Source organism: Lontra canadensis, unplaced genomic scaffold (assembly GCF_010015895.1).
Source record: "Lontra canadensis isolate GAN:19392208 unplaced genomic scaffold, GSC_riverotter_1.0 scaffold5, whole genome shotgun sequence".
In the NCBI taxonomy this organism is placed as follows: Eukaryota; Metazoa; Chordata; class Mammalia; order Carnivora; family Mustelidae; genus Lontra; species Lontra canadensis.
Genome location: NW_022630999.1, coordinates 1,688,292 through 1,716,164, shown reverse-complemented (window position 1 = coordinate 1,716,164; position 27,873 = coordinate 1,688,292). Strand labels below are relative to the sequence as shown.

Genomic DNA, 27,873 nt, shown 5'->3' with positions numbered 1-27,873 from the left:
CAGGCTAAGTACTCAATAAATTAGCTATCATCATTACCTTTATTTCTAAGATCCCTGACACACTGCCTGCCTCATCCATGGACTTTCCCGCCTTTTGCTGAGGTGTGAGTTGGGGTCAGGAAGGGCCCTCCCCCACATCCCCTGCCCCTGCTATCCCCATCCCACCATGCTTGTAGGTTGGGTAGTTTGGCTCCCGAGGGCTGGTCCACCACACCCAGTGGGGGAAGCCACGTACCTCTCAGTGTCAGGTAGCCATAAGCCAGGCTGGCCACGGCCTGTGCACATTTCCAGTGTTCTTCCCCAAAAATAATCCGAGAAAGGATGACACAGCGTATCAGCTCCTTGTTTGCTTGGGTATTCTGCAGAGAGCAAAGACCTCATTATGCTTTTTGGAAAGGAGGGAAAGCTCTAGCCCAGGCTCTTCTCACGGGAATATAGGACTGAATTCACCTTTTATCATTTTCTCTTCTCTCCCCTTCCTATCCCGTGACCCATCCAGCAAGGCCTGGTGGCTGTCCCTTATTCCCAGGCCCTCACACTAAGCTCTGCTCCTTGCTTCTGCCATGAGTACGTGGTTCAAAGCGCCCTACCTTCCACGGGGCTGACCAAAACAGCTGTTCCTAATTGCTCCCACTCTTGCCCCTCCCCCTGTCTACTCAACCTCATAGCCACAGGGACTTCTTTTAACATTTTACTGTGAAAAACTTTAGCAATATACAAAAATAGCATGAAGAGGGGCTCACTTAGTTTCATGAGGTATCCACTCATGGTCAATTTTGTTTCCTATCTACCCTCCTCATCTACCCACCCTCTCTATTATTTTGAAGAAAAATCAGATATTAAATCATTTCATATCCTATAAGTGTCTCCCAAAGACATGGACTTAGCCTTATAACTGGAAAACCACTCTCACCGAATACTAATAATAATTCTGTAATGTTCAGTATCTAGTCTCATAAGTCTAATAATTACCTCATTTTTTTTTTTTTTTTTACAGTCTGCCTGTCCATACACTGACATCGGTCTCCTGAATCTCTTTCCATCTGTAGGTTCTGCCTCCATCTCGTCATTATGCAAACTGGCAGAGGACTTGTCAAGCCTTAAAAACGCTCAGTTGTCCTCTATGGCAGATGGTACTTCTTTGTTTCTAAAAGCAAACGTTCCAGCCTGGCTCTGTGAAATATGAATGGGTACAGGCCAAGACGACTGTCTTCTCAAGGCCTCTGGACGATTTACAGAGGTACATTTATAGATCTACCCAAGAGGGGTATCAGATTCTATCATCTGCCTGTGAGGTGTCTCCTAGCCTTTCCCAAAGCCATCTACACACCTTTTCTCCACACCTGAATTTAAGCTCATTTTCCCCTGGCCAGGAAGTCAGTGTATGAATTCCTCAGTGGATGAATCACGCTCCGGGAGCGTGTTGGTGCCTGTGTTCTAATAATGACGGCCACCGTCATCCTATCTCAGGCTCCTGGATTTTGAACATTCTGATCTTGTTCTTCTGTACAGAGTTAAGAGCACTTGCCCTGAGGTCCAAGTTACCAAGTCTCTGCCTCACTCTGAGAAATGCACCCCTGGACTCTGACCTCTGATGCTACATCCCCTTTCTGGTGGTTTAGTTTGCTTATGAGTCCACTGAACCCCTGGCATCTGAGCCTGGGCTTCAGTTTGGCTGCCCTTGTTTTCAGTCTCCTGCCTCACTATCCTGGCCTTCCTGTTACCCAAGAAATCTCATTCTGAAACCTCTCAGGAGAATTTTTTTTTTAAGTTTTTTTAATTAAGGGTAATCAAGGGGTGCCTGGGTGGCTCAGGCACATTGGGCGTCTCCCTTTGGCTCAGGTCATGATCCCCTGGTCCTGGGATCAAACCTCATGTCAGGCTCCCCGGTCAGCGGGAAGCCTGCTTCCCCCTCACCCACTCCCCCTGCTTGTGTTCTCTTTCTCACTGTCTCTCTCTCTGTCCGAAAAACAAATAAAATCTTTTTTAAAAAAATGAAACATAATCAAACATCAACACAAAAAACAAAACATACATTTTCAGTTTAAAGCCAGGAGCACAAAACCCTCCATGGAAGAAAGCAGAGCGAGCCAGGTGTGGAACCCAAAGGCAGGGCGGTTCCCCCACTATGCTCTGCCTTGTTCCCTTCCACTTACAAAGAAATACAACAACTTCCCCTACTTTGAGTCCTTCAATGTCCACTGAAGGCAGAGCTTCTGTCTTCGTGGACATATTTTTAAAAGGAAACTAAAACCTCGTGGGGTTTTTGTTTTACCATCTTTTTCTTAATCAGCTGAGCTATTTTCTTCTGGGATTGGGCTAATTTCTCTTTAGGAAGAGACATGCAGCCTACGGCGTTCTCCTTGGCTGTAGTGTCTTCTTCACTCTCTCCAGACCCGCTAGAGGAACACAATTCATCTCTTTGCTGGTATGCTGGGATCTTGGCTTGCTGGGACCTGTAGATACCAGAGAGAGATGTGAATTCAGATTTGACCTCTGAGTATCTCAAAGCAGGGGGGTAGGGATATGTGCTCTAACAGAAACTTGAAGGAATAAAGTCTGGAGATAAGTTCACGTTCCCCCTTGAAGCCCAGAATCAGGACAGCAATGTGTGATTCAGATGAAACAGATCTGTTAAACCACCCACTTCCATCAGAGTCCCAGCCCTGCTACTTACTAACCACATGACCCTAAGCAAGTTATTATTTGTTTCTTTGTAAAATAAGGTCAATCAGAGGAGGTGACTGGATTAAATCAGATGATACTCATAAATCACTTAGCTATTTAGTAAGTACTATTTTAATATTAGCTACTTTTATTTTATTAGCTCCATGACTGGGTTTCTTCTTCTACAAAACAAAGGTGTTGAATTGGAAGATCTCAAAGATCTTTTACATTCTAAAATTCTGATCCAATCCAGGAAAGAAAATCAATATAATGAAATAATGGGAAGGGAATTAATAGTTTGAGGCTAGACTTCACTGTCCTCTTTCATGTTTCTTATAAGTAGTGGCTAACTAAAGAGGATATGGTCCCAACAAGGAGAGGGGAGGGAACCCCACAGGTCAAGAATAGATTCCGAAGCAAATGGCCTTCCCAGTTGTATTAGAAATAAATGCGTTGAAAAAGAGCTGAGTGGCTGAAAATCTACCCCCCCACACACTTGTTTCCCTCCCTCCTACCTCTCTCCTTCCCTTCCACCCCCTCATTCCCCTCCCCTCTCTCCTTCCTGCCCCCTCTCCTGTCCCACATACACAATGTAGATCTCCAACTTTGATGCTGAACATGATTATGAACGGGTAATTGGAAATGGTAAAGATAAAAGTCAAAGGAGGTAATCTTACACAAAAAAAGGCATAACCATGTCTTAACATCACCAGAAAAATCAAAGTGATCCAGAAAAAATAGAATTCTGAAATCTTAAGAGTGGCAACAGAATGTTTAATTAATTATAAACAAGTCTTCCAAAGGAATCACCTTAGTATACACAATTTTAAAAGTTATACTTTTAAAAGTTCAACCACTACATAGTTTTAAGAACAATATTTATTTCCCTTTTCCATTGATTAGATAAGTAATAGATGTTTACTGTAAAAAGAAAAAAAAGCAGAAAAACAAATGTCAAGTGTAATCTTTTATGCTAGGTTTGAAAAATGACATGTTAATATCCATTCAGAGTTCCTGTTCTAAATAACCTACCCAGAGGCACATGAGCAAACTGGGTCACATGGAAGGGAAGCAACACTTCTCCAGGCCCAGAAACCTTCTGCCCACAAACAGAAGTGTGCTTTCAGAAGACATGCAAACTCAGTGGAAAAGCCAGAGAACATGGCTGATGCAAGGCGATCAGAAGGTGGGTGCTAAGCTTGCCTCCTTTCCACCTGGCGAATTCCATGCTCCCAACTCAGATGTCACCTCTGCTGGAGTCCTGTACTAGAGTAGCAAAGTAGAGACAACCTTCAAAGGACTTGCAAAAATTTCCTCCAAACTTCTACTACAGTGCAAATTACGTTATAGTCATATGTTCAAAATTCATTTGTTTTGTTTCTGATTCATCTTTGACTCAGCAAAATAATCTCTACCATGGCTGGGGCTAAATCTCATTTGTTCCTGAAACCCTGATATCTGCCTTACCATAAAGATAAATAATGGCTCATTAAATGCACAAATGAATGAAAAAAGAAAACACAGTCTTTAGAACACTTGAAAAATACTGAAGATAGAGGGAATCTGTGGCAACAGATCCTAAGTCAAGAAAACTAACAGAAACTTGAGTCCCTCGATAGAAGATTTTGCCTAGGCTGCATATTTCATAGACCTGAAACAGAAGTTCAATCTCCTGGGATCACCAAGGACTGCCAATCATGGATCTTAAAAATTATAAGCCCTAAATATTTTAAGTTCAGGCTTCGATAAATTAAGCTGACACCAAAGGCAGGAGCTTCAACAGCAGCAACCTTGAAAGAAGGAGAAACATTGAGGTCTTGACTACTGACTTGAGAATACAAAGCCCTAAACTAGCTTTGAACATCTTGTCATGAAAGATAAGAAAGGTAACTGGAGAATACTGACCAGTCAGATATTGTGAAAGATAAAATAATAGAATAAAAAGAATAGGCAGCTGAATGAAAGGTCTGTCTTGCCAGGTTTATAACTTATTCTTATAATGCCATCATAAATATGAATTCAGACTAGTAATATCAAGTATGAATTATCTGACTACTTATAAGATACCCTACCATGAATGCCACTTCTTAACTTCAATTTTTAAAGTTATACAACTTTTAACCTCAGGATATTTTATGAGGTGGTACAAAATTACTAAAATGTTAACCACTAGTCACATGTGGCTATTATGCACATGAAATGTGGCTAATCTGAAATGAGATATGCTATAAGTATAAAATACACACTGAATTTCAAAGACTTAGAGAAAGAAAAAAATAAAAAATATTTCACTACTTATTTTATAAAATATTACAGATATTTTAAGATAACTATAGTATTAAAATTCAATCTACCTATTTCTTTTTTATTTTTTACTATGGCTCCTGGAAAACTTAAATTACATATGTGGCTCGCATTTGTGACTTGCATTATATTTCTATTTGATAACACTGGTATAGATCAATCATTCTCAACCAAGGGTGATATTGCCCCCAGGGGACATTTGGCAATGTCTGGAGACATCTTAGTTTGTCATTACTGCGACAGTGCTACTGGCATCTACTGGGTAGAGACCAGAAATGCTGCTAAACATCCTACAATACATACATCAGCTTTCTACAACAAAGAGTCAGCCAACCGAAAATGTCAACAGTGCCAAAGTTGGTATAGAAAAAACCTGGGTATAGAAAAATGGTTAAAGAACTGACTCTGCAATCCGGGTATGCAGTTTGAATCACTAGCTGTGGGATTTGGGGTCAATTACTTAACCTTTTTCTGATTCATATTCCTTATTTACAAAATTATAATAGTATAATAGTACTACCGGTACAGAGATATTGGGGCAATTAGATGACTTAATACATGTCAGTACTTTGAACAGTGCCAGGCACATAGTATTTGCTCAGTAAGTAAGTAATATCTATTATGTGAAAGTTTTAGTTTATTATCGCCTCTTTATTTCATGAAACAATTTTAATTTCCTCATTATCTTTATTGTAGTTAATTCTCCATGACTTCATCAATCTTGTTATAATTAACTTATCTATAAAAAATAAAATTTCCCTTAGGTTGGGAAAAAACATGTTCCTTCTTGCATGGCTTGCATAAGTACAAATGGATCACATAGCAGAATTGTTAATTAAACCACACCACAGAAGCTCAAATTCCTCTTCAATATAATATGCATGCAAAGCTCCATAGCCCAGGTTTGCCGTAAGTGGGAGGTCCTAGTATTCTAGGCCAGTAACTGTGGGTGATGTCAAGCTTCTGTGGTACTTACAGGTGGAAGCAGAAGTCCCAGTCGGTGTCATTGCTGACAGTTGGAATGCGGATGGGGCTGGCTTTCATCTTCTTACTGCCAAGAACTACAAGTCAGAGTGGCTTTAGGGAAAAAAAGACTTAGAAGTCTATTTTCTCTCTGTAGGAGGCTATTAACATTAAATTGAAACTGCCCAAATATATAACCCATCTGAAATAAATAAACAGACTTCCCACACTCATGTACAGATACCTAGAAGGCAGAAATTAAAGGCATTTGTCATATTAAAACTCTGAATTAAATTTTTCTCCTAATTCCTATTCCTGTACCTCCAAAATCCTTGACTTTTTTTTTTTTTTTTTTTACCCCCTGAAAGCCACTATATTTACAACTCCCGATTCATCAAGACTGTGTTCTCCTGGGACATCTGGGTGGCTCAGTGGGTTAAAGCCTCTGCCTTTGGCTCTGGTCATGATCTCAGGGTCCTGGGATGGAGCCCCGCATCTGGCTCTCTGCTTAGCGGGGAGCCTGCTTCCTCCTCTCTCTCTGCCTGCCTCTCTGCCTACTTGAGATCTGTCTGCCAAATGAATAAATGAGATCTTTGTGGGGCGGGGGGGGGGGAAGACTGTGTTTTCCTACTCCAGTCAGATATTGTTTCTGCCAGATGGAACCAAGCAAAGCAACCAGTTCGAAGCATCAAATGAACGATAGCCAGTGTATCAGTAAATTCTCCCTGTCCCTAGGGCCATCCCACTATTAATAAGAAGTCCTAGTTAAGGAACACACATGCGTCTATTTGGGTATTGTCCATAGCTGATGGGGGAAATGGCTGAAACTTCGGGACAAAAATCTTATTTATAATTTGCGAAATTCAGTTCTCACAGCTCTCCCTATCACTTAAATCAAATCTAAACCGAATGCATAGTTATGTACTGACCATCAACACCCACCAAGTCGCTCTTCATTTCACCCTGCAGAATCATTTCCACCTGAGCTCTCAGTAGCTCTGACACAGGCTCCAGAACATCCACAATCCAAACACCAGAAGATTAATTTCTCTTTCTAATCTCTACTTTAAAAACTATGGCGAAGGGTGCCTGGGTGGCTCAGTGGGTTAAGCCTCTGCCTTTGGCTTAGGTCATGATCTCAGGGTCCTCGGATCGAGCCCTACATGGGGCTCTCTGCTCAGTGGGGAGCCTGCTTCTCCCTCCCCTCTGCCTGCCTCTCTGCCTACCTGTGATCTCTCTCTTTGTCAAATAAATAAATATAATCTTAAAAAAAAAAAAAAACTGTGGCCAGAGCGAGGAATTTTGCGTTCTCAACCTCATAAATTCTGTTCTGTGACATGCCATATGGCCCTGAATAAATTATAACACCAAACTTTGGCCCCTCTCTCAAATGCAAATCGCTTCCTTCTTCCTTTCCCCGCAACTTCGTAAACCCAGACGCCACATTCTGGGCCCCAGGCGGGCATCCGAGGCTTCTTTCTTGAGGGTGGTTGCCCCCTCCACAGAGGCTCCAACTGGAAACGCACCCGCGGGGAGAAGGGAGGTAGCCGGTGGGCCCCCCGCGCGGCCGAGTGCAGAGAAGCCACGCCCCGGAACTAGCCTTTCCGGCTCCCTCTGCCGAGAGCTCGGCTTTCTCGCGCGGCGTCAGCGTCCTGGCTTCAGCGGACTTCGTTTAGGGCGCCGCCGCACAGGTGCGTGGCGGAAGCGAGGCTCTCTGCGCGGTAGGCCTGGCGCGCCGGCAGCCCAGGTTCAGGCTCGGGAGACAATGGGGTTGCCATGGGAACGGAACGCCGCCGGCCGACTCGGGAGCGTCGGTGCCAGTAGCCATGGCGACGCGGGGCACTTCCGGTCCGGAAAATCCCAGGCCGCTCCCGGGAGCTTTGGCAAGATCCCGGGGGCTTCCGCCGCACCCTAGGGTTTCCGGGGGCGGCACGCTCGTACCCTGGAGCTCGTCCCCAAGCTTCCCTTTGCTGCGGTTGCGTCGTCCGCTGCTGTTTTTCTGAAAGGGACTTTAGCTTTCAGGCACGAAGATGCAGGAAGAGGAGCGAAATCCCTTCTCAAGATAGAAGAGGACGCTGGGCTCCACGACCCCACTTACGTAAAGCTGCGGCGTACCGGACTAAATGGGCGCCCCTTTTGGCGCCCCTTCGCGCACCCTGCATCCCCGAAGTCCCCCAGGTGTTCTGGCTCTCCGGACTGGAGAGGAAAGGCCCTGAGGTAACTGTTGATGGTGTCAGCACCGTCTGTGTTGCCTTTCCCGGTAAGATCTGAGCTACGCTTGATCAGGAAAGTGGAGTGCAAGAAATGTATAGTTTGAGCAATGGGCCACTAATTCAGCTACTGATTAGCAGTTCCAACAATATTCTCGGGGAGTGGGGCACATTGGGCAAACACCACATAGCCCTAATTTTTGCAGCATGTATTCTTAGACCATTCCTCTTCAGGAGCCTGAAGTACACAATGATGATAATTCAGATTTGACGGGTGCAGGGCTGTTGGGGCCAGTACCCAAACCAACAGGACCACCTCTGCAGCCTGGTGCCCAAGGGTGTTATCACAAACCCTACAGTGAATGAGGGCCCTATGACAAGTCAAGTTGAAGATGGTATGCCCTTGTTAAAGGAAAAAAAAATAAGAAAAAAAAAGGCAGGCTCGGTAGAAAGAAGGAAAATATTTGCTAAGAACTTGAAAGGTGGTGTTTACATTTGTTGTTTGTTCTTTCCAGTTCCAGGTTGAAGTTTAATTGCTGTTGATCCAAGACTGCCAAGATAGATTTTCTGCAGTTAGGTTGGAAGTGCTATTTAAATGAGTTTGTTTAAATATCTCTCAAGTGAAACCTGAAGGGCATTGTAACTTATGGTTTAAATCTGTACCCTCAAGATCCTGCACCAAAATTTTAGAAAGATCCCACCCCCTTTATTCTGTTTCCTAAGAGAATTCCCAGCATGGAACAAAGGTGAGAGCCATGAGCTCCACTTCAAGATTGCAGGGCTCTGGTTTTGACTCCATGTGGCCTGGGCCAAATCACAGCTCTGGAGTCTCAGTTTTCTTGCCCAGACAATGAGAGTATTTGTTAGCACTTGCTTTCCACAACCCCTCCCAGTCCCCAGGATTCTGTGTGGCAAACCGCAGATTTTTGTGAGTATGAACGTATTTAACACATACGGGGATAAAAATGAAGAGCTGGTTTCCTGTTCCCTAACACCGATTCCCCCTTATCCTTGTTAAGTTAGTCTTCATCACCCTGAAAAGTTTTAATGTTCTCATTTTAGGAATTGGCTGGGAGGTTTTTTCCTAAGTATATGAAATGTAACTTCTGGTTCCTGAACACCAGCTTCTGCCCATCACTGTGAAGTGAGGTCACAGGACAAGCCCTGAATTCCCATTCTAAAAATGACAGTCTGGTTTTGCCTCCATTTTATTAGCTTTGACCTTGGGGCACCTGGGTGGCTCAGTTGGCGTTTGCCTTTGACTCAGAGTCCAGGGTTCAAGCCCCACTTCAGGCTCCCTGCTCAGCGGGAAGTCGTCTTCTCCCTCTGACCCTCCTCCCTCTCATGCTCACTCCCTCTCTCAAATAAATAAATAAAATCTTTAAAAAATAATAATAATTAGCTTTGACCAGAAGCAATTCACCTGTAAAATTAGAAGTCAAATTAAAAAAATAAAATGTTAAACTCTTAGAGTTCCAAACCTGTGTGTGTGGTTTTTTTTTCCTTGCCTTGCCATCTTCACCCTTATATATAAGGTTTATATAAATATAAACCTTAGTTACAGGTAAATGTGTTCTAGGTTTGTTCAGTAACTCTGGAATGGGATGCTGGTAATCTGGATGGACATTGCCTTTATAATGTGTTCCCTCACAGTCCCTCACTTGATCCTGAGGTAGGAGAGGCAAGCACTGCTGTTGCAGAATCGCATAGGGGAAGCATGCGTACAGGGTACTTCTAGATTCTTCCATTCCCAAATAAACTGTGATTAACTCCAAATTATTTTAACCCCAAGAACTGTGAAACTTAAGGACAAGGAAACCAAATAAACTTTACGTTGGACTATCTAATTTCTTAAAACACATTTTCTCTCCTCTTAAGACAAGGTTAGACACCTTACTTCTGAGTTCCCTTACTACCCCCTCCGTAATCTCATCTTGATGGTCACAATTATATTGGCATTCTCTGAGTTTTTCTTTTTTTAATATTTTTTTTATTTGACAGAGACAGTGAGAGAGGGAACACAAGCAAGGGGAGCGGGAGAGGAAGAAGCAGGCTTCCCGCTGAGCAGGAAGCCCGATGCTGCGGGGCTTGATCCCAGGACCCAGGGATCATGACCTGAGCTGGAGGCAGATGCTTAACGACTGAGCCACCCAGGCGCCTTCTCTGTGAGTTTCCCACATTCCCCATGCATCTGTCCTTCCACCCTGGAAAAAATGAATGTTGAAGAAGACCTGCTACGTGTCCAGTACTGTTCTAAGTGTTAGGGAAGCAATAGTGAACAGACAAACAAAGATTTTGCTCTTCTGGAGCTTCTATTCTAGGTGAAGAAAAACAGAACCACTAGTAAATAGTCTGATATCTCTCCAAGTTAGAAAAAGGCACAGAGCTTGGGAAATAGGCAACAACTTTGTGTGAATTAGAAAAAAAAAGTGACCCTCTTCCTCTAGCCAGACCCAGGCCCCTCCTAAGCAGTAAAGCTATGGGAACAGAGGGTGGGCTGTGTTTTAGGACTCCCTTTTAGGACTTTCTCAGCTGGGTAAACAACCTTACATGGAAGTAACAAATTATATGGAGAAAAACAAAGCCAGATAAAGGATCTAGAAAGTATAGGGTATGCTAGCTTCTACAGTGTAGTTAAGGAAGGCTTCTCTGACAAGTTGGTATTGAGTAAATAAAAGGAGCAACCAATACAAATGTCAGGTTTAAGAGCATTCTAAGATAACAGCAAGAACAAAGGCTCTGAGAAAGGAGCAAGTTTGGTGGGTTCAAGGAAGAGCAAAAGAGGCAATTAAGAATGAGAAGGAGACAGAAGAATGGGTCAGCAAAAGAGCAAAGTGTGCAGGGCTCTATAGGCAATCCCTTTATCTAAATATCCATCTACCCACCCATGAATACTGAATACCTACTGGGTGGTGGGCCGTGTTTGATCAGTTGTGAACTCCTTGTGGGTGGTAGTGGTTATGATTTACCCTTGAGCTTTTAGCATTCAGCACAGTGTCTGGCTTATTATCAGTGTTCACTAACACTTAAGAAACTTGCAACCGTCTTCAGGAATGCTCTAGTAGCAGAGAGTCTGGCCCCTTAGTGTGTCTATCAGTTTCCTATTGCTGCCGTAACCAATGATCACAAACTTTGTGGCTTAAAACAACACAAGTTTATTATGTCCTAGTTCTGGAGGTCGGAAGTCTGCGATGGCTGTCCCTGGGCCAGAGACAAGATGTGGGCAAGGCTGATTCTTTCTAGAGGCTTTTGGGGTGAGGAAGGGGTTGTTCTCTTGCCTTTTCTGGCTTCTAGACCACCTGCATTCTTGCTTTGTGGCCTCATTTTCCATCTTCAGATCTAGCAGTGTGGCATCTTTAAGTCTCTTGACTCCTGACTCCTCTTGCTTTAACAGATAAATACACTGTTAACACCGCCTCTCAGTGTATTTAACCTGACTTGATTTGCTTAGGTTTAAAAACATCCAGAAGTGACGTAGGGAGCACTTCCTATCTATCCTTCTCCTGTTCAGAAGCTCCCATTATTTGGCGGGGTCTCGCTCCTTTCTCTCCCATACACATTCCCATTTGTAATCCAGTACATCCCCTCTCAGTACTTGAATATCCTGTTTCTTCCCATCTGGGGGCTTGGTTTATAATGAACGTGCGGGAGTGTCTTCCCTCCACTCACCTCTTTCTCTTGGGGACTAACTCTTCAGAGGAGCCTCTCCATCTGCTGGAACCCCCATCGATTGCTCTCTCAACCCAGGGGCTCCAGTGGCCTACTTCCTGCAACCATTACCGTTGAGCTCCTGTCCTTGGACTGTTTCACAGATAGGCAACTCTCATGCTTGAGTTCTTGGCCCTGAGCAGAGCATAAATTGCTCCTCTGAATGCCTTGGTCTGTTGCTTTGCCCAGCAACCCCCTCTTTGCCTTGCAGTTGACCTTTTAACTTTGCTCACAGAGCAGCACCCCAGTCTTTGCTGGAGAGTTTGTGCTGCTGTCAGCACCCTGCATTCCAGCTCTGCCACGTTGCGCGGGGTTGTGCTGACACGTTCTGTGAGCATTTCCCCCACACATAGCATGTCATGTGTTTATCTGAAGATGGGTGGGTTTAATTATTAAAGGCTTTGCAGTCTATCTTCAAGTTTATGTAAGGAAAACAAATAGATGAGTCTTACTCCACCAATGTGAAGAAAAGGGCCAGTCTTTCTCACACACTGTGATGACTCAGGCACTTTTTTCCCCTTTTTTTCTTTGCATTCTTGTACCACATGATGGATATTATTGCGGAATTAGGTGTGTGTGCCAACGGAGAACAACCAGAACCTCTCCAAGATAATTTAAGTTTTGTTTTTTTTTTTTTAACATAAGCTCTCCCTGCAACATGGGGCTTGAACTCACCACCCCCAAGAGCCACATGCTGTACCAACTGAGCCAGCCAGGGACCCCTTAAGTATCTTTTGAAGTATGGTCCAGAAGAGTGTATAAAGTATGCTTCTATATTTAAAGGGCAACGCTAAATACATGCCTACAAGTACAGACAGACATGCAATGTCTCAGGTGATCCAAGAAACGGAACAGCTGTTGCCTCTGGAGAGGTGAACCAAGGATTGGGAGAAGAAAGATTTATTTTCAGTGTATTTCTGTTGACATCTAGTCATCAAGCCTTGGGAGTTTCTTTTCATACCCCAGCTTCGGTATGAAGCATTTCTGTCTATTTAAGAAGACTGGTTTAGGGGTGCCTGGGTAGTTCAGTCGGTTAAGTGGCTGCCTTCGGCTCAGGTCATGATCTGGGGGTCCTGGGATCAAGCTCCCTGCTCAACAAGGAGCCTGCTTCTCCCTGTCCCTCTGCCCGCATCTCCCTTTGCTTGTGCTTTCCCTCTGTCAAATAAATTAAAAAAAAAAAAAAAAAAAAAAAAAAGACTGGTTTGGATGTAGTTTGGTTAAGTGCCCAGCTGAGTTGTGGTGTTTCTCCAAGAAATCATCATCTGAGTTGAACAGCTGGCCTCCGTTGAAGTAAGTTCTCACAGGGTGCATGCACTTGGTACACATAAAATATTTAATAACTTCATGTGCCATTGGCATTGTTTTCATGGATTTCTTTTGTTTTTTCGTGGTTGGGGGGGCATTCAAGGTCCAATTAAGCATGTATGGTATGTAGTGATGAGAGCTGAAGTCAGTGTGGGAGAACCGTGTTGTGAGTGAAGGGAGATGGCCCGTTGTATTATGATGAAGAATGTTAGCTACTTAAATAATTGCACCCATTTCATTGTCATTTGGGTTTTGTTTTTTTTAGATATATTTATCCATTTTTAGAGTGGGGGAGGGACAGTGGGAGAAAATCTCTCAAGCAGACTGCCCGCTGAGCAGAGAGTCCAATGTAGGGCTCCATCCCACAACCCATGAGATCATGAACTGAGCCAAAACCAGGAGTCAGACGCTCAATGGACTGAGCCACCCAGATTCCCCATCATTTGCTGTTTTAATTATGACTCAACCTGTGAGAATTCACCCTAAAGAGTTCTTTAAGGAAAGAATTATCCTTGTAATGTGATAGTTGATAGAAGGTATTTGGCTTTTTTTTTTTTTTTTTTTTAGCATGTGCGTGTATTGCCTTTTCCAAAAAGGAAAAGGAAAGAAGAGAAAAAAACAATCTAGCAGAAGTTTTTGAATGGTTACAAAGACTGCAGACACCCGAGAGGCAGTTTTGAACTGAAGAGCCATGAGACAGCTGTGCACTAGGGGCTGAGCTTGGGGCTGAGGTGCTAATCACCAGACCTAAAATAAGGGTCCTCCTGGGTTATCTGGGTGGGCGCCATGTAATCAGAGGGGTCATCTAAAGTGGACGGGGGAGTCCAAGTCCAAGATTAAAGATGCTGTGCCACGGCAAGGAGGTGACAGAGGACCACTGCCTGCTACTGCGTGTGACTCGGGCAAAAAACACCATCACACCCCAGCGCTATGACCCACTCCTCAGGAGCCCCATATATATGTTCATGAATGCACCAAAACTCAACAACAGAGATGCAAAATGAAACAAGGTTTATTTTCTGCAATACCTTCTGTAAATTACAAAGGCAAAAATGCTAAACTACAGCATATAACTTTTCAATATTTAACCGGAGTACTTATAATAAATATGCATCCTGAAACAAGATGAAAGGCTACACTTTGTCAGGCATCCTACAAAATGTCTCAAGTTTTATACTCTGCAGCATTTCTGCACGGGGGCAGGAGTGGGGAGGGCTGCTTGTATTAAGGGCTGTGACAAAAAGTCCTTTTCACATTTCTTTGGAGCATTTTCGAAACGGCTGAACTATAAACAACTTTAGAAAAGTAACACCAAGCTTGAAAGCCATTGCTTTGCTGTCCTTGGTCCTCGTCCAATAGAGATGAACACATCCTCCCAAACAGCCAAGCACCCTGTGCGCCCAGGCGGCTCTACGGTGTGTGGAGCCCTGTCGGGCCAGGCCTCTGCCCCTTCACTTACACACTTCGGAGTGGTCTGTGCTCAGCCGACATCCCTCCTTAACAAAAATACCATAAGGAAGCTGCAGGCAAGTTCAAACACTTTTAACCTGAAAGTAAAGTGAACAGAAATACACCCCCCCCCCCCCGCCACACACACACAACCTTTGCTCTGCACCATCATGTGTACCGTATGGGGATTCTCAGTTTCAACACTGGAAAAGAGATCGGTACTAACGGTCCCTCCCAAGATCGTTTATGGGCGCTGGTAATGCTGGGGCATTCAAAGATACGGTGTAAAAGGGAGGGTTTACCGTATTCAGAAATGTGCTACAGTTCTAAGGACACGATGGCAGAAAGTCTAGGGATACCGGTGGCAGCTCACGTAGAGTTTGGAATAGGAATAAATACATAACCACCCCTGGCTATAGTGGAAAACTCTGAAGAAAGAGTTAGGCTTTAAAAAAAGTTGCAAGCACGGTTATCTAAAAATACTTTGTTAATAGAGTCTAACATAGATTTTGCTTATTTGGGGGTTTAGCTATGAAAACATCTTTAAGAGCCAATAAAAATATTGTAGAGAAAAAAAACAACACTTTTAAAAAATTGAGGTTAAGAACCATGAGGCATTTCATTTGTCTGTAAACACGCAGTTTACTGTCCCTTGTTGAAACACCAATGTCTGGATTCCTGAGCTTCACGGATAACAGCAGGAGGCCAGTTTGCATAGAAAATCTGCAATATGTCAACAATTTGCTTAAAAAGAACTTCTCAGGACAATTGGCTTTTGTTCTTCAGCTTCGGATTTGAGTGAACAGGGCTCACCACACCGTGGGACCTGGGACCGAGGAGCAGCGAGCAGCGCGATGAGCTTTCTAAGGCAGATGGGGGGAAAGACGGAATGAGTTTTAAAATCCACAGGATATCATGATAAAGGCTCTTCAGCGTGCATGCCACAGAACTAGAGCCAGACTAATTGGGTCGGAAGTTGAATCGTGTTTTAGGATTGGAAACCAAAGGCAAGAAGAGCCCCCCCGGTGCTGAACGCCTCGGCCTGAATGCGGGAACGAAGGCAACAAAGGCCGTTAGCTGGTCAGCCACCGAGGGGGGCGCCCACCGGCCAGCACCAGGACCAGACCCCCTGGGTGTGGCTGACCCCAGCTCCGGAATCTGAAGGGCTAACACAGTGGGTCACCTGTGCTGCTCTGAAGTCTCTAAGCGGTTCTGAGGAGGACAGTCTTCTCCAGGGCCTCAGAAAGTCTTCAGAAAGCTGCCTTTGGAAAGGGAAAAAGCTCTGCGAGGCTGCGGTGCAGACCACGAGTGAGCACAATGGCAGTGGTTGTCAACAACTCCAGATCTAACACAAAGATGGACAACAAGGGGGCAGTGTCCTGCCAAGGAATCCATTTTACTTCTTCTGGGACTGGTTTTTACACATGGTAAGGATTTGCTTCAGTACTTTCTGGACATCTTCATCCATCTGGCCCTAGGAAATGCAACCAAAAGACAATCATTAGAATGGAAGTTGAGTCCTGGCAGTCTCCCCTAGGGAATGAGATGACTGGCTGAGATGAAGCCCTTGGCTTTCCCCCCAGATCATCCAAATCCAAAGCAATGTTAGTCCTATCAATTCCCACATTTCTGTGCAGGACTGAGAGAGAAAGGGCCCTGTGCTTTTCCCCTCTGGAGGCTGATGAGGCTGGGTCTACCAGACCCACCAGCAAAGGGTTTCTGGGTCTCAGCTGCAAATGTGAGCCCAGCTAGCCAAGCCGCCAAGAGTCATGGGGGTGAGACCGTGCTGACGGCTGTGAGAATACGGGCGTGCCTGAAAACGAAGCCTGGGCTGCTGCTGCTGGTGGGGGTAACAGCCCCTTCCTCCTCTATTTCTCAACAAATGCTGAGGCTACTTTCCAACAATGGCGTCAGGCTCCTGACAAAATCCAAAGCAAAGCAATGAGCTTTTTAAAGCTTCTCAATGTAAACGATTCCCCCCGAATTTTCATTTGTTCTACTAGTTGAATGACAGAAGTCTAGGTGACATCTGCTCTGGTATTTCTTTAGGATATTCAGCATACCTGCACGGCATACAGAAGATGCATTCTGTAAACAGATACGACCTCCTGATGTTGTTTCTTGCATTCCTAGGAAGAGACATGTGACAGTGTTAAGAGCTTAGGAGACCGTTAAAAAACAAAACCAAAAACCTATGAGAAAGCTGTGGCCAAATGCTACCCAAAGTGATTTCCTTCAGCAAATGCTAGCATATGAGGCTTTTAAAATCATTGTGGGCTCACTGGGTTGTGTATCTCTGAATACCTATCGCTATTCTCAGGGAAACATTTGCCGATATTCTTCGGGGGGGGGGGAGAATCAACCTATTTCATATTTTGGCATGTCAACCTAGAAGAAAATCCGTGAAAAAGTAGTTATTACGTAATCCCACTTTTGTTGCAAAAAATATATGTATACATACTTATGCAAATGCACAGTCACATTCACACAAAGTAAATGGAGCAAAGAAGCTATCAAATGCAAAAAGGGACCATCTCTGAGTGGTTGGATTATGGACCATTTTTATTAATAGAAACTTTTCCAGAGTCTCCTGTATTTTCCAACTTTTCCACAATAATCAAATATTTATTAATTTTAAAAATCTGTTCTTTTGAAAGGAGCTACTGTTCTGTCCCTATACAGCCAATCATATAGTCCCCCAGGGAGCTCAGTTACTCAGCTGTCGGTGTACAGGTGTACCCCGGAAACAAACAGGGTGGTGGCACCAATCTCAGCTGGTTCCTCAGTACAGCTGTTCATGCTTGTTTCTCCTTGTTGAGCTATTATTCCAATTCCTCTCAGTAACTGTTTCAAGAATCTTCACTCGGCTCTGAACTTTTCCGAGGAGATGGTTTTCCATGATGAAAATTGAGACTATCATCTACAAATTACTTCCAAAGTCTACAAAAGCCCATCAGTACCCTTCTCACCTCCTTCCTATGAATGTCGGAATATGAGGTGCCCTTCCTATTCAAGGAGAACCCTGGAAACCTCAGTCCTTTGATGTTCATGCCATTAGAAGGTGGGCTTAGGACCTCCCTCTGTGTCATTTCCTCTCAGCTTTTAGATACCTCCACTCAATCGTTTAAAACTTCGTCTTCTGATCACCATCCTCCTTTCCATCCTTGTTTCGGTCATCATTTGGGTGACTGCGATATCCACATGCCTGAGCCACAAACACCTCGGTCTCTCAGTTTCCCCAACGTCCACCTCAATGATTTGTTCCTCCTCCTTGCAGCCATGCACTCTCAAGGTCACAGCCCTGTCTCTGTCATTGCATCGGAAATCTTTAAAGAGAGGACCTCACCCTCTGGTCACCAGCTCCTTTCTTTCCAGCAAATCTACTTTAGGCTTCCCCTGCCTCCTGCTATGGTTCTTCGGCCCCATCAGATACCTGGTTCCTTGGTCACTTCTCTAGGCAGCCCAGTGAGGTTCAGATTCCATCCCATCACTCCACGGGGACTGTCCCTGCCGAGGCTGCCAAGGGCCATCTAAATGCCACATCCCATTCCTTGCTGCCTCGTACCTATCCCTTCGAGACTCAGCACAAGCATCACATCCTACAGGAAGCCTTTCGAGACATTTCCTTCATATGCCCGGCGCATGCTGGTGCATGCTGGTCTTCTCTCTACCAGTGGAGGCTGACTGAGAATGTGGAAAGTCACTGAGTATAAACTCGGTGAAGACGGGAACTGTGTCATATTCACTTTTAGATCATTGGCGCCATATATAATATTCATTAAAGGTGTTGAAAATTGTAAAAATGATTGTATGAACCATTAGCATTTTGTCTACAAGTCTGTGAAAACCACTTCATCAGAAAAATGACCTGCGGAACACAACAGGGAGCCTCTTCCCCTCCCCTGATCACTCCTTCACTGCTAGAGCTGATAACGCAAAAAAGCTGGTTTTGTACTCTGGTCAGCCAGTGTAAGGACTGCAGAAACCTGAATTCACCAGTATCAAGTCTGTACTGAAGAAATCCTACATCCCAGGTCCCGCTTGTCAACGAAACTAGTGATAGTCCATGACTTGGCTTCACGTGGAAAATGTAACATCCCATGTCAACTAAAACCTTAAATGCTATGGGAGGTGAAATGGTGGCCCTCCGAAGATGTCCACACTCCAATGCCCAGAACCTGTGGAATATTACTTCTGTGGTGACAGGAACCTTGCAGTTGTGATTAAGTTAAGGATCTTGAGATGGAAGAAAAGTTTATACTGACCATGCAGGTATCCCTTAAGTGTAATCACAAGAGTCCTTATAAGAGAGAAGCAAAAGTGGAGGAAATGGGAGGGCAGAGCCAGAGGTGGAGTGATATGCTTTGAAGTTGGAGGTAGGACCCATGAGCCAAGGAATTTGGGTAGCCTCTAAAAGCTAGCGAAGGCAAGGAAATGGATTCTCCCCTAGAGCTTCTAGAAGGAACCAGCCTTGCTGGTACCTTGCCTTTAGTGAAATAGATTTCACACTTATCTCCAGAATTTTTTTTTTTAAGATTTTTATTCATTTGAGAGAGAGAGAGGAGTGTGAGCAAGAGCGATGCAGGGGAGGGGAACGAGCAGAGGGGGAGGGGAGAAGGACAAGCGGACTCTGCTGAGCACAGAGCCCCATGCAGCTCCAGCCCAGGATCCTGTGATCACTACCTGAGCCGAAAACCGAAAGTGACGCTTAACTGACTGAACCACCCAGGTGTCCCAGGTCTCCAGAATCTTAAGAGCATAGATTCTTGTTTTAAACCAAGTTTGTGCTGGTCTGTTCCAATAGCCATGGGAAATAAATACAGATATGAGAGGACTTTCCCAGGTCAAACAAGGAGAGGGGCCAAGCAGCAGCTTCAGGTGCACAGAGACACACCCATCAGAGGTCCTGGCCCCTAGTAAGTTCTTGCCACTGCCGGACACTGTGCTAGAAAGCCGGAGTGGGGGGCACAATCAGTGGATGCGTAACCACGAGGCCTGCACCACGGTCTTGCCGATTCCTCTCTTCTCAGAGATCCAGGTGACTCACCTTGTTGCAGGCGATGCCTGGGACTCTTCTCCCCCAACCCAGGTGAGCAGGTGACATAATCTGCCTGGCCTGGCCGGCCAGCCCCCCGCCCTCCCACCCCCACCGCAGGCAGCAGAGAGAAGCCCACTCACAGCCAGCTGGCTCTGGAGCTGTTTGACCTGCTGCTGCAGCGCCTCGAGCTGCTGACTCTGCCTCTTGGACGAGCTCGCCGAGTAGGAGAGCTGCGAGAGGCTGTTCAGGGCCTCCTTCAACTTGGTGACTTCCTTCGACATCTCACTGATCTGGCGAGAAAGGAAAACTATCAACAGGCAAGAAAGGGCCTGCCGAAGCAAAATTCCAGAGAATTCTAAGCCTTCAACAATGGCCTCTTGTTGGCTTCTGGGACTCGAGACTTTGGAACAGTTTCTTTTTTATTTTTTAAGGAAAGTCCATAAAGGGAAATCGGTAACAAAATCAGCAACCCCACATGGCCCTCTAAGGCCATTATATTCAAATAAGGGCCCCGGATTAAATCTTGTGTTTTGAGACATGAGAGTAACAAACGCTATGGCACTCATTTCCTTTTTGACTCTGAAAGGGGGTATTGTTGAAAAAAGAAATCAGAAACAGGAATGTTGGGCATTCTTTATTTGGAGACAGCTATGTCTTGTTCAGTAGCACTGACACAGGCAGTCAGGAAGCAGTTCTGGGAGCCCTGATTTCTCTGGACATCTTCCTTCAAAGTAGTCACAACTTCTCCCTGCAACCCGGCCTCTGCCTTCCGACCCTCTGCCTCCTTGGCCTTGGAAGCTCTTTTTGAAATCTTCATTATATTAAAGGAATAAATGATCCCCAGTGCTCTGACCAGTGCCCCTAAGAACACCCAGGGGACCAGGGATGCAGAGGGCATTCAGGCTCCGCACTCTTTTCCGAGTCCCCCTTTGTTTTCCTCCTTCCTCCAAACACACCCAGCTGGTGTCTAATCACCTGCTCCCCACACACCCCCTCCTGTCCACCTTTGCCAGTGAGAGCCAAGGAGGGCAGTTCTTCCACTGACTCGGGAAAGCTCCCGGGGCTTAGGGAAGCAGGATGAAGTCTGGGAGTATTTGGGTTTCTATATGATGGAAGAACATGTCTGGATTCCATGAGCCCTGCCACTAGGCAAAGTTTCTGTAAAATAATTTTAAAAGGGAAAACAGGTGCCACATAGGTGAAACGCTTTAAACTAAGGAGACTGACAGACGACTTGCTTTTTTAAATAGAAATGTCCAACCTACTACTCTTAATGTGGTCATGGGGACAAATGGAGTCATGTGTAGAGCTTTTGTGCCTTCGCAACAGGTCGGTGCTAACCAACACTAAAAACATTAACCAGGGTAAAGGCCTGCTAGCTAGAAACGCAACAGCAATGGAATCTCACCAACCTTCTTGTCTTTATCCTCCTCCAGTCTGGAAGAGCTCTCCGACTGTCTCTTCCTTTCTGCCAGCTCTTCCTGAGCGTCCTGGAGCTGTTGTCGGAGTTCGTCTGCTTCCTGCTCTTTGGCCTTTAAGAGAGCCTGAATATTCTCCTTTTCCCTTTTCGTTTGTGACACCTCGCTTCTCGTCTGGGTGAGCTCCAAATGGGCCTTCTCTTTCTCTTTTACCGAATCCTTCAATTTTGAGGCCAACACACTCACCTCGCCTTCTAACGATGACTGGAGCTTTGCATAGGCGGACCTGGGCACCATGGCGTCGGTCATGGCGGCCTTCTCTTCCAGGAGCTGCTTCTCCAGCCTTGCCACCTCTCCTTCCTTGCTGGCAAGGTGCTCTTTAAGACTGCTGATTTTTTCCTCCATCTCTTTGGTGGTCGCCCGCAGCGTGGTTATCACTTGCAAATGTTCTGTGATGGAGACAGAGTTCTCTTTCTGGGCGTCCACGAGCTGTTTGAGCTGGGTCAACTCATGCAACACCTTTGAGTACTGAGACTTCATTTCGGACAGCGCCTCTTCCGCCTTAGCTCTGGATACGTTCGTCACGTGCAGCAGTTTCTCATGCTCTGCTTTATGGATATAGTCGGCCGTCACGTCTTCTAGAGACTTCCTCTTCCTGTAATCCTCCAGCTCGGCCTGGGCTTCTTTGTACAGCTGGGACAGCTCGCTCACCTGTTTGTTGAGTTCATCTATCATCCTGTTCATGGCCTCTTTCATGTCCCCGGCTTCATCACCAGCGTCTTGGGTGACCTGACTCTTCAGGGTATCTTTTAATTTCATGATTTCTTCTTGGGCCTCTTGGTACTTCTCAAACAAAAATGCTTTCTCCTTATTCATGTTCTCAATAACAGAGCAGTATGAGCTTTTCATTTCCTCGTACTCTTCTATAGGAGGCTTAATGACCATATCTTTCTCCCTCTCTACAAGTTTTTCTTCTAACTCTCTCACCTTCTCCTTATTTCTTTCACTTTCTTCCACCGCGTTCTGGAGGTCCTGCTTCAGCATGTCTATTTCCTCCTCAGTGATCCTCAGTTCCCGGAGATGCGAATAACTGTCCACACTTTCGGGTGAGACGAGGCCCAGTTTCATCTGCTTCTGCACGTTGAGGACTTCTTTCATGGCCTCCTCATACTTGCTCTGGGTTTCTTTCAGTTTCTGGCTGAGGTCAGAGCCGTTCTCGGAAATCTCCGCACTGTTGACGCACACCAATTCGGCCCTTCTGGACCGGAGCTCGGCCTGGAGCTGCTGCTTCTCTGCTTCGGACCTCTCCAGCCTCTTCTGCAGGTCCTGCAGGATCTCTTGTAATTGCTGAATTCGGCCATCGCCGTCGAGAGCAGATCTACTCGCAGACTGTGGTAAGGCAGGAGGAGATGATTTGGAGTCTGAGGGAGAGGTGTCGCTGGGTTTGCCCAGGGGTGGGGCCAAGTCCGTCTGAGTGGAATGGTAGGAGTCAAAGCTCACGTCTGCTTCTGCCTCCTTGGGTGATTTGGCCTGGGAAAAAAGGCAAGAAGGACATGGCACCAAAGATGGAGTCAGGTAAGCAAGCAACGGGAAGGAGAGAACAAATCCAGAGCTTCCATATGGGAGAACCGCAGGGTCCCTTTTGTACTCGTGCCCCGTGACAAAATATGGTCCAGGACATGAGAGGCAGATTAATGACACTAAGCTTATTCTGTGCTCTATTAGGACTGCTGATGTGTGCCACTTTCGAAACACAAGATTTGTGTTGGCTCTAAAGCCTCTGACTCATAATTTTTCCTTTGCTTCTCATATTATTGCAGTTACCAAAAGGGGAAATGGGCACAAGTACAGCTCGTTCTTACTGAAGATCTTAAATCTGCTAAATGATCAGCTCTACTACATGAATGGGTAATTACACGTGCACAAGCACACATAGACATGTATGTCATCTATAAAACAGACTAAGTATATAATCATATATAATTGACCAATTTAGCAATTTACAGAAAGGGACTTAATGAATACCTCCTCTTTCAACAAAGACATAATTTGAAACTATGAAATACTTGAGGCTAACTATATTTAAAAAAAAGAAGAAACTACTGGAGATGTTTAAAACAAAGTATCATCGGACTAACCTGAAAAAAACCCATAGTCTGACCCTACAAAGAGTCCGTGTAGCAATCTCTGTACCCACCTGTAATTTATCCTGTAATTCCTTATTGTGCAAGGTAAGAGAAGCGACTTTTGCTTGCAACAGGGCAAGAAGATCTTGTTGGTCAGCTTCAGAACTTACATCCAATAAGCTATCAGCACCTTGGAAAAGTGAAAAGCAATTTACAATAATATTTAAAAAAATCAAACCAGTCTTTCTCTAACCTTTAACCAAGTGGTTTTCTACCTAATCCAGGGCTTCTTCCTGGTCCTGACGATGAATGAAAGCCCCTAGCTTCCAGGTAAATGAACAGCAACTCTCAGGTCCTGGGCTTTCATTCCTGGGGACTTCCCAGCACAGGACCAGATGCCTGGAGGCATCATAAGCTCATCTGAAAACTGATGGGATTTGCTCATACATTTTCCATTCACCTGATTAAGCATCATATCTCGGTTGTTTTTTGTTCCTCCCATGCCTAGTAAGTCCCATTTCTGTGAATCCTTTCAGAAATATCCTGGGTCACTTTTTATCCCTACCACTGTTCCTCTAGTTCAAACTTTATCACCTGGCTCGAAAGCCCTGCAAACAGCCGAGAAACAACAAAGCACGCGCACGCTCTCGCGTGTCCCCTCACCCAATAGTAAAAATAGAGCCTTGCCCAGGCTAATCTTCCTGAAACATGTTTTGATAGGGTCAGTCCTGTGGTTCAAGTGCTTTAATCACTCTCTCTCTCTCTCCAGAATTAATCTCCAGACTCCTTCCTCTGGGTTAATGTCTCCATCATCTGGTGCCAGCGTACTTTTTCAGGCATATGGCCCATGATCTCTAATAACACATCTTCCTCAGATTCAAACTTCCCATCATCCCCCTCTAGATTCTAACACAAGACCTGCTGTTGTAATTCTTCCTGCACATGACTGCCCCTGCAGCATCTCTTTTGGGTAGGTCACTTGTTGGCAAGGTCACTTGTAGGCATCTTTCAGGACCCACGTCAAACTTTGCCTCTTCCTCACGGCATTGGATGACCCGATGACTGGGGGCCCCACCATGAAACGGTCTGCTCTGAATCCCACAATCCTACTCTTGGTAGGATTTTTTTTTTTTTTTACATCCTCCTGATTATCATGCTGAAATGGCATCCAAAGCTATGCTACTCAACGTGCTCACTGAGACAAGAACCTTGTTCCAAAATGTCATTCAGCACACCGCCTCCTTCATGCAGTGTTCCTATGGGGGAGAAGAAAAGACTACTGGACAAAACAGTGTGCTTAGCAGTATCGCTGGATGGCTTTCTGGTGCAAACTCCTTACTTCCTGTAGACTGGCAACAGTTTACAGACCACCGTATGAACGGTGCTGACCTACATTCTTCACTGTTATTTTATTATTTTCTCACAGCCATTTAATCCAAAGATGAAAAATTTAATCTTAATATGGAAGGACGCAAAAAGACATTTCTTCATAGAAATGCTTACTTCAATGTCTGGTGCCTAAACCACAGCTTTATTAAAGAGTCCCCTTGACATAATGTATGGTGAGTTTAGAATAAACCAGAGGACTGAGAGCATGACGGTAATTCTAAGCTACAGAAAGAACTTCTCAAATACAATGGAGGAGCGCGTGGGCGACTCGTTGGTTGAGTGTGTAACTCTTGGTTTCAGCTCAGGTCATGATCTCAGGGTCCTAAGATTAAGCCCTGCCATCGGGCTCCGGGCTCAACAGGAAGTCTCCTTGAGATTCTCTCTCCCCCTGCCCCTCCCCCCTGCTTGCATACACAGACTCTCTAAAATAATATTTTTAAGATTTTATTTATTTGAGAGAGAGAGAGAGAGAGGTGAGAGACAGCATGAGAGGGGAGAAGGTCAGATGGAGCAGAATCCCCATGGAGCTGGGAGCCTAATGCAGGACTCGATCCCAGGAATCCGGGACCACAACCTGAGCCAAAGGCAGCCGCCCAACCAACTGAGCCACCCAGGTGCCCTAAAATAAATTTAAAAAAATAAAATAAAATAAAATAAAATGGATGGTTTTTAAAGAATCCAATGTAACAAGTATTCAATTAACATGGATCAGTGCCAGGATGAGTATTTCTAAATTCTGTAAGCTAAAAGTGCCAAACACATGAAATGCATGATAGGGTTAAGAAAGTGAAGGCTGCAGCCAAAGGAGCTTTTGAAATCATTTACGTGACATTTTAAATGGTCTCTGGGGATACTGCACTACATTCTTGGAGAGTAAACCCCTGGGATGGACTCTTAAGGCAATGAATTAAACCCTGTCTTGGTGAAGAGAGTATGACTGTGTGTGAATTCATTAACACTGTGTCTTTGTGTATATCTATTTAAAAACTAAAGTAGGAAAGTTAGACTGTACAGCCATGGAGGGGCTCAGCTGGCTCTCCCTTCAGTAGATAACCTGCTGCCCACTGGCAAGGAGTGCTGCAAAACAGTGTTTTATTTAAAATGCATAAAAGCGGGGGGGGGTGCCTGGGTGACTCAGTCTGATAAGCGAGGGACTCCTGGTTTGCACATAGGTCATGTTCTCAGGATCGTGGGACTGAGCCCCAGGTTGGGTTCTGCACTCTGTAAGTCTGCTTGAATATTCTCTCCCTCTGCACCCCCACTTGCGTATGCACACACTCTCTCTCTAAAATAAATACACAAATCTTTAAAATAAAATAAAATGCATAAAAGAGAATACCCAGGCTATTGTAATTTCAGAGCTGATTTTGTAATACACAAATAACCACATGTGGCAGCAGGTCTAATAACTGCCGTAGTTCTAGTAATGAGACAGTAAATGATATTTCCAGATACCCGCAGTAACTGTAAGGTGACATGACATTATCTGTGAATTCTCTTGTTGGAGAGATGGACAAATGAAAACAGATATATATTTTTTCACATCCACGCTTAGAGACTCCTTAAAATCCAGGTGAAAGCCTCCAGAAGTAGAGAAAGTGTCGGTCTGTGTAGTATTGGCAGCTGTGGGCTGGGAGGCACCCCAGGGCTCTCCGACCTCCCTGCACTCCCTCCCGGCTTGGCCTTTGCTCTCTTTAAACAGCCATGGACTACGGACCTGTCAAAGGAACAGAAACAGCTGCCCCTTCATCTTACCTGTAGTGCTGTCACTTAGTCTGTCTTTGTTCCCCCGTATAGAACTGATCTCAGCCTGCTGGAACGCAAAAATGACTTAAAAGAATATTCCTGACTGCAGTATTCCACAAGAGAAGCAAGCAAATATTCCTCCCTGAGTTGACACAGAACAGTTACCCTTCTAGAAAAAGTGAGAACATCCCCAGGAAAGAAAATATTTTAAAATATAAGTGAATAAAAGTGACAATTATCTACTGAGATATGATCTCCAAAATGTTAGGTTCCAGAGCATATAATCTCAAAATATTTTTCGGAAATTTCACTTAATAAGTATAGTACAAATATCTTTTAATAATATTATAATACCTTTATATCTGTGTCCTAAAACTTGAGATGGCAAATAATTACTTTCATAATGAAGTCAAATACAAGTTTCACCTGTCTGGGTAATATATTGATTAAAATACATTAGAAGTTGGGGCTCCTGGGTGGCTCAGGGGGTTGGGCCTCTGCTCAGGTCATGATCTCAGGGTCCTGGGATCGAGCCCCACATCGGGCTCTCTGCTCAGCAGGGAGCCTGCTTCCTCCTCTCTCTGCCTGCCTCTCTGCCTGCTTGTGATCTCTCTCTCTCTCTCTGTCAAATAAATAAATAAAATCTTAAAAAATAAATACTTTTAGAAGTACTTTTTTAGCTTTACTTTTTTAATAAATTAACTGATATTAATGTATGATTATTAATATTTCTAAGAGAAATTGGAGTAAGTAAGACCCCCCGGGGAAGGTAAACATAATTTTATAAGGGAATAAAAAGTTTTACAGTCATGGATTGACAATCCCCTGAAGATTTCCTCTAAACCTTTATCCCTGAATATCTGTCTGGTAAATACATTGCAAAAATTCTTGCAACTTCAAAGCCAGGCTTTCATTTCAAAACAAAACACAAGGAGTTGCCAGAAATTACTATGTTTCATTCCGATGAGCCATAGACCTGATAAGAGAGAGAAGTTTTCAAAAAGGAACTTCTGTGAAAGCCCAAATGCTAAAAATAAAGTGGCTCATTTTTGGCAAGCGCTTTTCTCTGCAAAAAGCTGTCTTTTCACTTTATAAAAATAGATGTTTAATTTTTAACCACCTTAAGGTACAATAAACGGCATCCACTTAGAGTTTACGGTGTGAGGAGTTCTGGTAGATACACACCCATGGGACCAGCACCGTAATCGAGACACAGAATGTTTCCATCAACTCTACAAGTTTTCTCCTGCTCCAACACAGCCAGACCCTGCCCACCTATCCCCAGGCAACCACCGCTCGCCTTTTAGCATGATCGAGAATTCCTGTAAATGGAATGTCATGGGTATGAATTTGTGTCAGGCTTCTTTCAATCAGCACGATGACTTTCAGATTCACCTACATTGCTGCGGGGACAGCTCTGCATTTTTTTATGGCTAGGGAATAATTAATCGTATGGACATATATCATTATCCTCATCTACTCACTTGCTGACAGACATCTGGATTGTTTCTAGTTTTGGGATATGCGAATAAAGCTAATACAAACATTTG

The 27,873-nt window shown here is 44.6% G+C and overlaps 2 protein-coding genes across 11 annotated transcripts in view; both read right to left on the bottom strand.

Moving 5' to 3' along the window:
• The window catches only part of TTC23L (tetratricopeptide repeat domain 23 like), a 44,229-nt gene extending 36,737 nt beyond the window's left edge, over positions 1-7,492 (bottom strand). The window contains exons 1-4 of one of the 6 annotated variants that reach the window (XM_032851298.1): positions 7,461-7,492; positions 5,948-6,022; positions 2,276-2,456; positions 236-359 (exon numbers count right to left, since the gene is read on the bottom strand). In XM_032851298.1, coding sequence (XP_032707189.1) covers positions 236-359; positions 2,276-2,456; positions 5,948-6,015 — 373 coding nt within the window. In that variant the 5' untranslated portion in view covers positions 6,016-6,022; positions 7,461-7,492. Of the gene's footprint in view, positions 1-235; positions 360-2,275; positions 2,457-5,947; positions 6,254-6,863; positions 7,042-7,307; positions 7,413-7,460 lie in introns of those variants that run through there. The other 5 variants (XM_032851302.1, XM_032851296.1, XM_032851297.1 and 2 more) reach the window with 5 other exon arrangements.
• A 7,399-nt stretch (positions 7,493-14,891) lies between these two features.
• RAI14 (retinoic acid induced 14) overlaps positions 14,892-27,873 on the bottom strand; it is a 135,720-nt gene continuing 122,738 nt past the window's right edge. For 3 of the 5 annotated variants that reach the window (XM_032851293.1, XM_032851290.1, XM_032851294.1), the window contains 6 exons: positions 26,333-26,390; positions 23,260-23,378; positions 21,057-22,592; positions 19,785-19,934; positions 16,670-16,735; positions 14,892-16,080 (listed from right to left, as the gene is read on the bottom strand). In XM_032851293.1, coding sequence (XP_032707184.1) covers positions 16,003-16,080; positions 16,670-16,735; positions 19,785-19,934; positions 21,057-22,592; positions 23,260-23,378; positions 26,333-26,390 — 2,007 coding nt within the window. In that variant the 3' untranslated portion in view covers positions 14,892-16,002. The remainder of the gene's footprint in view (positions 16,081-16,669; positions 16,736-19,784; positions 19,935-21,056; positions 22,593-23,259; positions 23,379-26,332; positions 26,391-27,873) is intronic. The other 2 variants (XM_032851295.1, XM_032851292.1) reach the window with 1 other exon arrangement.